Genomic DNA, 14,931 nt, shown 5'->3' on the forward strand with positions numbered 1-14,931 from the left:
GATATTTTTGCGAACCTCACTGTACTGTCTTCTGTCACGACTTTCAGACTTTCATCTAGGAAGCTGACTTGCGGAAGCTCGACACTGCCAGCAGGAAGGTGCACCAGAGCTATTATCTTACACCTCTCGAAGCCTGTGGAGAATACTGTCTTGCAAGTCTGGTTTATAATCTCGACTCCTCTTCTCGCCAACCGATCTATCCTCTTAAGAGCGTTCACAGTTAAAAACTCCTGATCCAAGAGTCGGCGATGGAGGAAAGTCTGGCCCTCTCTCCTCCTTCAGCTTCTCCTTCAGGCACTCTACATTTGTCAGGGCCTTCTGAAGTTCACTCCGAGGTGCAGACGGCTCCCGAGTCATCCGAATCCCCTTGGAGGTGGAGCCTTCATCCCTCTGAGGTATTTTTCCTTTGCAGCTTGCTCTATCCGATGTTCTGGCCCTTTTAGCTGAGCTCCTGCTGGGGCTCCTTTGGGAACGAACCTTGGGAGGGGTAGAGTCTCGACCCCTTCTTCCTTCGAGCGTCTCCTTATGTGCTTTATATCGTTGCGGGCTCGACGGCAGTCTCTCTCAGCTCCAGATATTTGCCTCTCGAGATCTTCAATCTTCATCTCAACCTTCCTTAACTCGTCATCTCAACGATTGATCATTTTTCAGGCTTCTCGGAGGGCATCCTTAGAAGAGTTGACTTTCTTAGTCAACTCGGTTGACTTCCTTAGTCAACTCGACGGTAGCCGATTGTTCCTACTCCAAAAGATACTTCAACCAGTCTATTTCTTCCTTTGCTGCTGTAAGCTCTAATGCTGAGCTTCAAAGATGGAGCCGACGAAGCTGGCCAGATAATGCCCAACCTATATACCAAAACTATTAAATACAGCAAACTGCAGGAGATCAAAAGGAAAGATCCAAAGACTCCTTACCTGAGCAAGAGATCTAAAGGCACCCATCATCCGCTGTTGAGCCCCTTGTTCGTCCAGATACTGTTTTTCAGCAGGAGAAAGAAAATTTCTCAAAAATTCCACCACGATCTTGAGATTCCCCATCGCGGACAGAACAGAGGGCACCGATTGTGAAGGACTTGCTTGGAAAATGATCGGAGGAAGGTATTTGATAGGAGCCATATGCTCCAAAGACTCCCTAATCTCCACCGCCACCGTCGGAACTTCTTCAAGATGACTGACTGCGTTCGTCGCCTGTGCCTTCTCCGTCGGAGTCTCCTTTGTCAAAATCCCCTCTGGTAAAGCTTTCACCACAGCCTCCAATGGGGAAACCACGGACTCAGCAATCAAAAAGGAATTTTCATCTCCCACAGCCATGGTAATTGATTCAATGGCTGGAACCTTGACATCCCCACCCACTGGGGCCAGAGGATCAGCGGACTAAACTTTGGCCTACCTTTTTCGGGCCGATACCAGTTCGAGCTTTCTCAAGAACTCTAGATTCATCCCGTCTCTGAGAGTCGCAGCGAGAATCTAGAACGAAGGGGGATTGCAATCGCCTCAATATACTCGAAAAGCATATTTAAAAGAGGACGAAGAAGAAGACAGAGCCACCGTCAGAAAAATTAAATTCTCGAGAAAATCGCCATATGAGTGGTTCCATCAATCGCGACCATTCACAACAGATAGCCCTACCCATCAGGCTAACGTCATCAATTTTAAATGCTAGGGACACATGTAAAAGCATGAGAGCACGCCTCCCCAGATCCGAGGTACGACTTTAGAAGTACTCCTTTCGTCTGATTCTCAGACTCAGAAATAGGGAGTAGTGTTACGATGGTACCGTGGATACCTTGGATCGGTGTGTTATCATGGATATCTCATGCCAGCGAGCTATCTTCGTGGTCGTCAACCCAACCATCGAGCTAAGATATGTGGAGTTGAGCTATTTATATCTAGTTTGATATGCGGCCTATCTAGCACGTGAGCTTCCTCCGTTACCTCGGACAGTCAGTTTCCTAGCACGTGTAGTAGCTGTTCACCCTGAGTGGATAAGTCCGGACGTAACTAACTCCCCACATCTCGTGGGAGCAAATAAGAGCTTAGAATATCTCGCTCACTAACAGCATGTCCAACAGTCCGACAACTTTGGAACCACACGTTCCCACAATTGTTTAGCCATATCCTTTATAAATAACTAAAGTCCCGAGGACCAAAGTAACTCCTCTCAGAGAATCAGTTGCTGCTTCCATTATTCTCTGATTCCTGACTTGAGCATCGGAGTCCCTCGCCAGAGCGAAAACCTCCGACCTGGACATTGTTTTGCAGGTCACTCCAGCACCACTGCGCAAGGTCCAGTTGCTCGTCTTCCGACCTCAGCCGAAACAAGCAGCAACACTCCTTATTCTTCATTGCTGCATATCCTCTTCCTTGCTTTTTCTGTGATCGTTTGTTTAATACATCCTATCAGATTTCCAGCTTTACTATTCAATAATTTCCTTTTCTTCAGAAATTGTAGCATCAACTGTCATTTTCATTTTGCATCTTTAATGTTTTTATTATTCTAAGATTTACAGGGTTTTTTTCCTCTTTCCAAGTGTAACAAAGGATTATAAGGTTTTCTATACTTGAAAACTATAACATGATTAATATAACATGCTTATGAGCACATCCTAATCTCCTATTAAAAACTATTTTTTGGGTCCCTCAAAGCCTAGAGTAGGATTTTGCTTTCCACACAGCTTTCTACCCATGTACCTTCTATCAAGTACCTAACTTGCTTCCTATGAATACACACTGCTTTTCATTCATTACATAATTCACTATTGAAGTATTAATAATTTAAATGTTGAAGCAACAATATTCCTTCTCCTCCACTTATTCTCTAATTCATTCACTCATAATCTGCTTCAAACTTTTGATTTTATTAGGCATATATAACAGTTATTATTTCCTCCTTGTCCTCCAGGACTGTGTGACTGCTTTAGTATGCATTTCTAAAGCAATGCAATGCAATAATGTGCATACTCCCACCACCGGACATTCTGGTGCTGCTGGCAAACATAGACTACGATTATGGTTACTTCAGTCCTCATCCCAATCACAATATGCAGTTCTGTCATAGCATTTGACAGCTTATCACAAAAAAATATATGATAAATATACTTCCATAATCTTAAAAAAACATGTAGATTTTGTAATGGGAAATATCAATCTTTTCTCATAAAGGGAAATCACAACAAGAAAGAATTTTCAGAAAGGTAGAACGCTAAAATGGAATACTTTTGTATCATGGCACAAGCATATTGTCAGCCTTGATGCAACAGTCTGTCCAACTAAACAAAGGAGAAACTTTTTCAGCTCGTTTCCAGTGACCTTTTGGTTATTTCCCTCTAAATCAAGCAAGGGCATCAGAGGTCAGAACAAGTTAAATATAACACAGAAAGTAACAGCTTCCCTATGCTAGTCTTGGCAAAGTTATTTTGTCACATCCAAAGCCACCAGGCTAAATCTTAGAATATCTCAAACAACATTTCAACCGTCCAACATATGCTAGCAATTATGTGGTTGTGACCTTTAAACTACTCACTTGTCGCATGATGCAAGACATGTACCAAGAACAGACTTGCCAAGGAATACCCCTCTTCGCAGTAAAACTTGGACAATACTTTATCATTTGAACAATGTATTCCTTCAAAAGATCATCTCAACCATGCATTTTACATATCCAGTATCCAGATTGCTTGTAGCATTAATTAAGCCCTAAATAGACAGCATCCCAACTAATGAAGCTATATAGTCCAACAGTGCAATTGAAGGACATAAAACAAGAACTATTCCAGCACTTTTTGAACAAAAAAAGGACAAGGAAAAGCATTAAGCATGTAAGAACATCAAGGATAATATGCTTGTTTTGACTTACGAGTGCCAATTGCGCTTTATAATGCCAACAACACGGCCAGCTGGACGACTAGAACTAGAAGCTGTGGATGCACCAGCAGCAGGCTGTACTAGATTTGTATTCCGTGGAGCATCGTCGGCACTACTTGGAACCAAGTGGACATCTTCTTCCTCATCATCTTCTGAAAGGAAGATATTCAAATAAATTACATAATAGCACATGTATTTATTTAAAAAAAAAGGATTAAGTCCCATGAAGCAAACCATCATCAGCAAGGATCAAGGACTTCTGCCCATGCCACTGGACTTGAGGCAAGAGCTCCACAGCAACTATGTCTCCATCAAAAGCCCTATTCATGTTTGCCCGGCCATGTACAACTATTTCATCACCAATGCTCTCACTCCCCACATAAGCCTCAAAAGGATTGTATCTATTAACCCGAAGTTTTCCTTGATGGTATATCCCACGAAGCAGACCAGAAGTAATTTCTGACATAGGTTTGTGCTGCATCAAAGTGAAAAGTATGTTATAATTAAAACTATATACTAATGATGCAGAATAAAGGAGAAAGAATATTGAATATGCCAGATATTTTCAATGTTAACATATAATTTGTAGAAGGTTAACAAACCTCACTGTAGATAACTTTTCTCTTAGATGGTCTCAGATCCTCAACCTCCATACCAACATCTTCAGAGGTTGGAAGAGCAACCAAGTCAAGCAAATTTGGTTGTCCGAGTGATTTTACATATGATTCAACTGAAACCAGACACATCTCCATCACTAAACTCCAAGAAAAATTGCAAAAGTTTTATCAACTAGATGTTGATTTTCTCTGGTAAAAAAAAGAGTACCTGTCTCTGCAGAAAGACCCTCCTCAATGGCTTTTCTCTTATTCTCTTTGTCATTGGTAATAAGTAAAACCTGTATGCTTCCACCCAAATGACTTTGATACCAACGTGCAGCCACTCGAATTGCTGAATCAATAAAAAGAGTTAGCAGTAAAAACATGAGTAGGTTAAAATCAAAGAGCTTTTAGCTAAAAGAAAGCTGGATTACAAAAACATTCATGTTCATTATGGACAAAATGGGTCATATACCAGTAAATTGATTAGAATATATGTAACTTCATATCATAAACAACAGTAATTGGCTTGGTAAGGAAGAAAGCAAAAGGGCATACCAGATACAAAACTCTAACATGTCTAAAATATGTGGCACAAACCATAAATATCCACTACACAATACTCACCAATTTGATAACAAGACTGATAATCAAGGTCATAAATGATATTACAAGAAAGTGATAGATTAGGAGGTCAGGAATGATATTTCGTACACAAGAAAGTGACAGACTAGATGCATAAGATATTTGATAACTGGATTGATTATGGAGGTCAGGAATGATATTAGGTACATCAGAAACTAATAGATTATGTATTAAAAGATAACCATTCTTCAATGAGAGAAGATGAGGATTGCTAACGGCTAACCTACTCAGTGCTCACCCAAGTAGGTGAACATGGCATTCAACTAGGAAAATCACTCCAAGCAGCAAAAAATCTAATTCTAACTAGTCAATTGAAGAGAATCATTAAAATTGTTCTCTCCTCTTTCCCCCACCATGTGCCATTCCCTTTCTCACCTCAATTAGCTTCCATGCCATTATCACCATCTGGCCAACTTCCTCAACCAGACAAAGTTTTCTTACCTCTTCTCTCTTTCTCTCTATCTCCCCCCCCCCCCTCTCCTTTTAAAGTTGTCATGTTAGAAGTGGAAAGCTTGACCCCAACCTCGCACAAAAAAGCATTATGTGCATCCTATTGCACTGTATCCCATTGAATTTGTGTCTGGTCCAACATAAGGATGAGATAAATATCCCCAGCCATCCACCTTCCTTCTTTTCCATCTTCCCATTGTCACATCTTGGCTCCATTCCTCTCTACTTCTCTCCTCTATCCTTCTTTTCATTCATAGCCTCCATTCCCAGACCCACTGGACATAGACTGCCTCACTTGTCCCATTGCTTGCACATACAAAGAAAAAGAAAGAAAGATAACCTCCACTCCCACACCCAACGAACATAGCCCTTCTCACCTTCTCTATTCTTCTTTTCATTCGTAGCCTCCACTTCCTCCACTCCTGGATCCAAGGAACATGGCCCTTAGATAGATAGATAGCCTCCACTCCTAGAACCAAGGAAAATAGCCCTTCTCTCTATCCTTCTTTTCATTCATAGCCCTCCACTTCCAAACCCAAGGAACATAGCCCTAACACGCTTATCCTATTGCTTGCACATACACACAGAGAAAGATAGCCTCCACTCCCAGACCCAGGGAACATAGCCCTCCTCTCCTTCTCTATCCTTCTTTTCTTTCATAACTTCCACTCCCAGACCCAAGGAACATAGACTGAAGGAAGGGAGGAAGATACATAGACAGATAGATGGATAGACAGAATCACATAAGAACCAAGACCAAGATACCCACCACTGACCTAACCATTGCTACCTCCTGCCACAAAGGTGTGCTTCTGTCAAGCACTCACCATCAACTGACCCAACAATTACTACTTCCTACACAAAGATCTGATTCCGTCAAGCGCGCACCATTGGTAGCTCCACGCAGCCAGCCAAATACTACTTTCTATGCACTGCCACTGCTATTCACCATTCATAACTAACTTGTATGGTCACCTTTATTCCCTCTCTCACAAGGAACTGCACTCATGCACATGCAGCCACATACGTGGATGCTGCCCATGATTGCACCGCATCGCCTACATGCAGTTATTACGTAAATCAGACCATATATGAGCTGAAAGGGTGATCCACTTGGCCTTGTGCAGCTGCATATGAGGCTTGCTTAGCATCATCCTGCTGCATGTGCATCTCATTTGGCATTGAGTGTCATATATATGGCCCACTGTTGTGTGAGCCCATGTAGATGGAGTTGGTTCGGTTTTTAATGGTTAGGGTGGCTGTGGATTTTGAACGAGCTGGATACAGGCATTATCAATATGTTAAATATGCTATAACTATAGCTGTTAGGTATTATGTACTTAGTAGGAATTACTAATTGTTAGCTATCATGTTACTAATCTTGCTATTATTTATCCCAAAAATAGGTAAGAAGCATCATTGTTTTTTCTATTTTATTTATTTTTACATGGTTAAAAAACTTATGCACTATGAGTATACAGTCCCTTGACCACCACACTAGGACGTTGCTCACAATAACAGTAGAACATTCAAGAATTTGCATCACCCATTGACTGGTCAAGGGCATTGGCCAAACGAAGGGCAGGAGTGAGGTTGGGCAGAGCAAGGGCAAAGCAACAGATTTAAGAGTTAAATGAAACTCCATCATTAATTGATTGGAATAAATGCACACTTCACCAATAATGATATCCTATTTTTGTGCCACATGCAGGACCTAAAGCATATTTTGGTGGATCTCACCTATGCAAGAAAGCAGGACTAGCACCACTTGAAGAATAGCAATTTAGGGTAATATTTCATATGCAATTTGATTACTTTAGAGAAAGAGAAGTGCAAAATGAAGAAAAATCATGACCACACAGATATTTCTTTAATTTTTTGACTTTAACTCTTCGAGTATTAGCAAATGAGAAATCAATACTTGTTTTCTAAGTGAGGACTTTGAATATAGAAGAACTTTAAAATATAAAGAAGTAGCAACCCTCATTTTTTGGTGCGTGTGGGGCGTCAATCTTGCAGCGGCTACCACCCTAAGCAGCTGGGAAAACCTTACGAGTTGAATTTTGCTACTAACATATTCGGATGGGCCCCTTTACAAAAGTATTATCAGACAGGCGATATTTCGCAGAGCTAAAGCTTCAGTGAGAAATTTGAGACCAATTATAACCTTGAGCAAATACCAAGGATCGCTGTGCCTGTATCGGTGCCTGCACCAATTGCCCGACGACACTATTTGGTATGCCCCTGTATCGTTCCATGCTAGGCCATACCAACTGAGCAAAGAGGATGAGGGAGAGTGACTATGAGAGAGAGGAAGAGAGAGAGATAGAGAGGGAGAAGGCCAGCAAAGTGCGGCTCAATAAGACAAAGAGGGCAGGGGGAAGGAGAATGGGCGAGGAAAAGAGAGAGAGGGAGGAGGAGAGGGAGAGAGAAGGAGGTTGGACGATGGCCGATGGAGGGGCAAAAGGAGGCTCCGCCCTTCAATTCCTATGTTTCACTCGAAATAAGGGTCCCATGGGACGGGGAGCTTTTTTATTTTGAAGAATTTAATTGATGTCAGCAACCCCCATGCCAACTTCACTTAATTTTTTTCAAAGCTCTTCAAAATAAAAAAGGGCCCCTCCCCCCTCCAAGACCCTTGTTTCAAACGAAATAGGAAAACCAGATATTGGAGCCCCTCCTCCGCCCTGGCCCTCCACCAACCGTCTACCACCCTCCCTCTCCCTACCTCCCCCTCTCTCTTCTTCCTCTCTTTCCTTCTCCCTCTTCCGTTCCTCCACTGGTTTCTCAATTATGGTCTATTTAGCATCAAGAAGCATCATTTAAAGTGTACCAGATGATAAATTCATCAAATTAGGACTTTAACCTTAATAAAAACATCGAAAGACATCAAAAAACATCAAATTAGAATAAAATAATTCAAAAATCTAAAAAAACTTGATTACATTTCATTTAATGTTAAAAAATTGAAAAAAAATAAAAAAACTCCATCTGTTGATACGGTATTGAACTGATAACATACTAAATCGGTGGCTGATTAGTACAGATACCAGTATCAAATTCAACCTACCCTGGTTTAGATATATATTTACATGAATGCATGCATGTATATGTGTATCTACAAAAGCATAAATGTTGGCCACATTAGATGAATGAGTGTAAACCACATGTCAATTACTTGATTTCGTTCATTTACATTTCTTATGGGCTTGGATGACTTGTGCCAGAATTATTCCAATTATACTAGAAAGAGTCCAAGCATCCCAAGAAGTATGTGGCATCTAAAGAACACAAGTGATCTAGACTCAACCTGAAAAATATAAAAGTTATTAAAATAAAAAAATATGACAAGAATGGAATAGAAGGCTGAAGACTATGGGCTATTCAACAAGGTTACCAAAAGTAAAAGCCCTTAAGGTGACAGGATCTCTGGATCACTAATGTGCTAGGTGCCAAAAAGGTGCTTGTCTGAAGAAAGCAAGGAATGATTTCAACAAAAAAAAAAAAGCATCAGAAATAAATACCACATATAGCTAAAAACAAGAGGGCATGCTTCGGTACCACGTTAAGATTGCCCCATGGTGACCTTGGTATCACAAGCTCAAAGCATGGAAATAGCCTCAACGCATGCAAGCGTAAGGCTACACACATTTGACCCTCCCTAAACCCCACAGTGGCAGGGGCCTTATGCAATAGGATATCTATTTTTTTTAATCTAAAAAAATATAAAAAATTATAATACTATGATCTAAGAGGATTACCAGATTCGATATGAACCACTTTGGCCACTATAGATAGGACTAAACAGAGTTCAAGAGTGAAATCTGCCATATCAAAAAGCTGAATCACATGTCAAACTTCTAAAATCTAAAACTTGATCAAATGACGCCTAATTGAGATAATTTTTTAAAAAAATTGGATAACTTTTCGAGATCTACGGTATGGCGTTGCCCTCTAAAAGGAGTAAAATAGCTAGCAATCAGGCACAAATTTCATCATTTGAATCCTGAAAAGGCCAGTCAAACTGCAACTTTCCTTTTTGAAAAAGATTTTGATCGGATGTATCTCCCAATCCAAGAAGAATTAAGCAGAGTGACAAAAGGCAAAGTAATGTAAGAATAGAGATCTATACTATAGAATTTTAACTTTTTTATGTTTATTTCTATTACATATGTTAATTTTTAGAAAGACGATCCTATTCAAACTGGGAGAGAAATCTGACACAAATTATGTAGGGACGAACCACACTATTATAAATAGAGGTAATATATCTCAGTTTATTAATCATCAATGAAAGAAAAAGGAACCTAAATCCTACTTTTATCAATTTTTTCATCTTTTTCTAAATTTCTTTCGAGAGATTCGAGTTGAGCAGGTTGAAGAAATTCGCCCTTCTCCCCGATTGGATCCGACTAATTATTCATCTTTTAACACCAAAAATCATAATTGTCTTGTACATTAGATATCATGTTTCACATCTTTCAAACATCAAATCAAAATGCCACTTCCCGTATATTGCATTTAAATAAAAGTCGGCAACTAAATCACTAAATATTCTTTAATAACTTCAAAATCCAAACATGATAGCAAAATACAACTCCCAAAAAGGACTTTTCTAAACAAAATAGAACATTCTAGAGTAACCCCAAATACACCAACATAACTCTCAAAATAAGGCTAATAAAGCTCTTAAAAAAGGGCCAAAAAAGAGATAGAAAGAAAGCCATTGGACATTGGAGAAGTGCTTGCTTGAATGCCTCTTGCTTTGTCCCAGGTGTTTGCCTAGATGTCACCTTAGTAAACTTGCCTTGCCTAGAGACTATAGAGGCACTCGGTGGGTTCCTCATCTGAGCACCTAGGTTAGCCCCAAAAGCACCTTTGACAACACTACTATTTGGATGGCTTGGATCCAATGAGCATATAAAGCAAAAGAGGGATATACATTTGCAAAGAAGGAATATTGATGATTGGAACCATCCAAAGCGCATAAACCCTCCGAAATTAGGAATATGTATTCCATTTGGGAGGTGATTTTGCTTATGCTGACTATTGACAAAATGAAGTTTTCCATCAGTGTTAGTATGCCCTTGTTGTTCTCTTCAAACTCAATTTTTTTCAGCCATATATTGATTGAAACATATTTTATCACCAGATGAGAAGCTCGGACTCAAATTTGATGGAAGCAATCATGCGTAAGGACAGAAAAAACTTTTTTAAGCAAAATGGCCCATGTCACGTATGTCTAACCCACAATATGAGATAATAGATAGGCTCGCAATAGATAAAATAGAGTTAACAAAAAAAATTTAGGTTCAACTTTGAAAATTGATAAGCATACCTCTGTCATTTCGGTCATTTGGGCTTTCTCCAACCATCTCTTTAACATAGGTATCTCTGTTTTAAATTATTTTTAGAAAAAAGAGAAATTTAATTAGTTAAAAAGCAACTCACCAATCACACTATATGACATACATAAAGGCTACTCAACAAAGAAGGAAAAAAGCAATGGCAAAGCATTAAATTAAAAATTACTGATTTTATCAAAGTGGTAAGAAACAAAGCCTAACCCAAAAATAAAAGCTCAAAATTAGTTAACTTCCCACCAAATGCTACAGTACCAAGAAAATGCCCACATTATACCTAAACTCGACAAGATGTAAACATTTCACTTCTCTTTCACATATTCTAGGCAAAAAAGCAAAAAACAGTTCTTTTTTTCTTACTTATGCTATCAAAATCAGGAAAAATTCCATTAAAAAATAATAGGGAAAGAGAGGGGTGCTAACCTGTGGTGCTCATTGGAGAATACAAAGAATCTCCTCAGCGAATTGGTGCAGAGAGCTTTAACCCTATTGTAGACAGCAAGGTTCTTGTTCCTGACCTCTTCCAACACCACCGACAGCACCACCACATCATCTATTGCCGGATTCTCGAGCAAATCGATCTGGAAACCCCTCAGAGCTTCAGAAGGAGTTCAAATACAAGAAGAACAAGCAGCAGAAGGAATCGAAGAGAACAAAGCCAACCTGATTCAGTACAACATTGGTGTCGACGATGAGAATAGTGGAAGTGGACGAGCTCAGGCGCGCGGCCGACGTGTCGCAGACCTTGCACGACAGCGCGCCGCAGTAGATGTCGTCCCTCAGGTAGTGCTCCCTCACGACCTAGAAGAACAAGAGAATATCAGAATCGAAAGTGGGGAGCTAGTGTTAGGGTTAGGGTTCGGGTGGCAGACCTTGACCACTCGCCCTTGCTTCGTCTTCTTGACGAAGGATTTGCTTTGCAACATCTCGACGAAGTGGTTACTTTTCCCCCTCTCTCGTGGTATTGGCGAGCCGAAGGAGGGGAACGGCGGTGGCTGAGATTGGTGTTTATCGTAGGGCTGACTGGTGCAGCGCGCGTGTTCACGAAGATCAGCGTGCACGGCCCGAGCGACGTCGGAGTTCTTTTCTTTTTCTTCTTCTTCGGCCAAAGAATCTCTATTCGATTAGGATTCAAAGTGTTTTTGACTTCTAACTCTTCTGCTGGCATTTATTTAAGGGTTCAAACACTTCTTTAAGATCAATCCCCAATCTTGATTGAATTCAGTGTTCTCACCGTAAAAACATCCTCGGAAAGCCAGAGAATGGCTCGCAATCTTCGATTGACCCTCCTTTTTCCAGTTTCTCCGTGATTATTTTGGATTTTCCGACGCAGATCGTCGTCATCATCCGCCGATTAGACAGCTTCGGCCGGCGCCACCATGGTCCACATCGTCGCCCATGGCTGCTGCCGACAAGGTGCCCTCCTCTATTCGGGGGAAAACAGGGAGCAAGAGTTCTCCGTTCCAGAAAGAAGAAAATAAGAAGAAAAAATGAAGGAAACGAGACGAAAAACAAAAGAGACTCTCCCTCCACTTTTTTTCTCTATTTCTTCTTAAAAAATTTCAATTTCTTTCTACGAATTTCTCCCTCCAAAATTATTTCTATCTATAAAATTTATCTGTTTTGGATTGATTCAGAAATATACTTTCTTCCAATGAATTTGATCGGTCTCGATGAAAAATTTTAATCCATGATCAATGGACAGTGTGCCGACAATGATCTTAACTAAATTCGATACCACTAAATTTGATTATCATGATTTTATTGGATCATTCGTACACTAGTTCAATCATAATTTAATTAAATCATTTTGATCGGAATGATTGAATATCGATCGCTATTATTTGGCCCTTATAAAATATCACTAGATTTGATCATTTTTAATCTCTATAAAATCATTAAAATCTTAATCCAATTTTGATTAAATGAAGTTATTTGATCAAATTAATCTTTGATCATCGTCTGTCATACAATCTCTACCTTGACTCTTATCAGTCTATGAATTTCATCACCCTCAATATCTGTTGAACCATCAATATCCTAGCTAGTCTGACCTTCATCGGATAAAGTTAGATTATCAACCTTTAGATGTAACTATCCATCAATTATATCTTTCTTAATTATCCATACCCATTCTAATTATAGGATTTACTTTTATACAAGGGTGTAGCCGTCTAGACAAAAAGATGTCTAATGATGGGATACCCCAAAATGATTTATGAGAATTATAAGACAAAAAATTTATGAAATTATGTAAATTTATTGAAGTGCATGTGAGATAAATAATGCTGCGCTTTTGCCAGATTATCGATAAATTATAAAATATTTTTTGTATTGAATTATGCATGATTTATGAATCTAATATATGTATTTTGGATTGTCAAATATGTCCTTTTCTGATATATCAAATGGTTTATAATTGAACATATTGAATTCACTATGAATTATGTTGATTGATTTCGATGTCACTTAGTTTATAACTTTTCGAATTGAAATATGAAAAAGTATTTCAATTTGAGATAGATTTTAACTCGTAGCCTAACTAAATATCGAATCTTATCAGTGGGGGTTGTGCATTGGTACTTCGATACCCTATCAATGGAGATTGTGCATTGGTATATTGATATCCTATCAGTGAAGATTATGTGTTGGTATTTCAATACTCTATAACAAAAATTGTGCGCCGTTATTTTGATACCCTATCAATAGGGGTTATGCATTGATACTTTGATCCCCTATCATTGAAGGTTATATAGTAGCATCTTGGTTTAGTTCATGGTTGTTGAGGCGAACATGATATTTTGCAAGAAATCAATTTATGAACGAAAATTACTTTGCATGGATCTTATTTTAATTAATGTTGTATATTTTGAATTTATGTCCCTTGTATGCTTATTTTTGGTATTATTATTATTAAATTTATCTAGTTAAAATATACATTATTTACTGGACTATCTAACTCATTACTCTATATTTTATTATTTTTACAGATTCAGATGACTAGTTTAACTTGAGGATTTAATATGAGAGAGTGAATTAGAAGTAGAATTTGATACCTTTATTTATATTAAGATTTATTAAGTTCATGAAAAACTATGGAATATTATTTTATAAAATATTTGATTTAGTTATTTAAATTAAAGTTAAACATTAATTATTTAAATTTTATTTTATTATTGCTTTATGATATCATGACGAGTTATCTTGCATGCTTGCTGAAAGAGTTCTCGATGAGTATATGGTAATTACCATGACCCTAGCTCGTAATCTTTAGTCCGGGGTATGACAATTAATATGATATCAAGCACAAGTAGATGAATTATGATATGTGGAATCAAATATTAGATGAGTATAGGTAGGTAAACACTAGGGACACCAAACTAAATTCATTATAGTATAAGTTATCATAATGAATTTTCTAGTTTTGCAATTATGTATGAAGAGATCATCAAAGAACTAAGATGAAATTGATTTGTAATGTTAACATATGATAGAAAGCTAGACAATTATGGAATCATGCTATGTTTACTTATATTTTGATCTAAAATAATTACAAAAGAATTAATTATAAAATTTTATTATGCATTATGATTATTAATTTGATCATTAGTTATTTAAGTGAATTACAAGCTTAAATTTAATATGAGAAGAATACCATAATATTACCTAGTTTGAAATTTATTATTTAGCGGTAAGATAATTTTCATTTATAATAATGTGTTAAATATAGGGATTAAGAAAATTTTTATGATATTTGATTGAAATATTCCTCGAGATTGAACTTGGAATATGGATCATGTATGAAGTTTACATATAGAAGAAAATTATATTTGGGGACATTGCTAATAGGTCTATTTTCTTACTAAAGGAACTGATTTTATTTTGAGATTTGAAAGTATCCATCTTAGTGGAATTTTCAATAAGTTTGATTACCATAATTGGATCAAAATAATATATTTTATTTATATTTGTCAGAGACTATGAGGTGCATATGAACTTCAATTCAAAAATTTG

At 38.2% G+C, this 14,931-nt stretch overlaps 1 protein-coding gene across 3 annotated transcripts in view; it reads right to left on the bottom strand.

Moving 5' to 3' along the window:
* The window catches only part of LOC105042745 (exosome complex exonuclease RRP44 homolog A), a 50,002-nt gene extending 37,601 nt beyond the window's left edge, over positions 1 to 12,401 (bottom strand). The window contains exons 1-9 of one of the 3 annotated variants that reach the window (XM_029263892.2): positions 12,152 to 12,401; positions 11,790 to 12,075; positions 11,581 to 11,718; positions 11,341 to 11,498; positions 10,893 to 10,948; positions 4,689 to 4,811; positions 4,466 to 4,593; positions 4,098 to 4,338; positions 3,856 to 4,015 (exon numbers count right to left, since the gene is read on the bottom strand). In XM_029263892.2, coding sequence (XP_029119725.1) covers positions 3,856 to 4,015; positions 4,098 to 4,338; positions 4,466 to 4,593; positions 4,689 to 4,811; positions 10,893 to 10,948; positions 11,341 to 11,498; positions 11,581 to 11,718; positions 11,790 to 11,843 — 1,058 coding nt within the window. In that variant the 5' untranslated portion in view covers positions 11,844 to 12,075; positions 12,152 to 12,401. Of the gene's footprint in view, positions 1 to 3,855; positions 4,016 to 4,097; positions 4,339 to 4,465; positions 4,594 to 4,688; positions 4,812 to 10,892; positions 10,949 to 11,340; positions 11,499 to 11,580; positions 11,719 to 11,789 lie in introns of all 3 variants that reach the window. The other 2 variants (XM_010920050.4, XM_010920049.4) reach the window with 2 other exon arrangements.
* Between the last annotated feature and the right edge of the window lie 2,530 nt (positions 12,402 to 14,931).

This window comes from Elaeis guineensis, chromosome 4, assembly GCF_000442705.2.
Source record: "Elaeis guineensis isolate ETL-2024a chromosome 4, EG11, whole genome shotgun sequence".
Lineage (NCBI taxonomy): Eukaryota > Viridiplantae > Streptophyta > Magnoliopsida > Arecales > Arecaceae > Elaeis > Elaeis guineensis.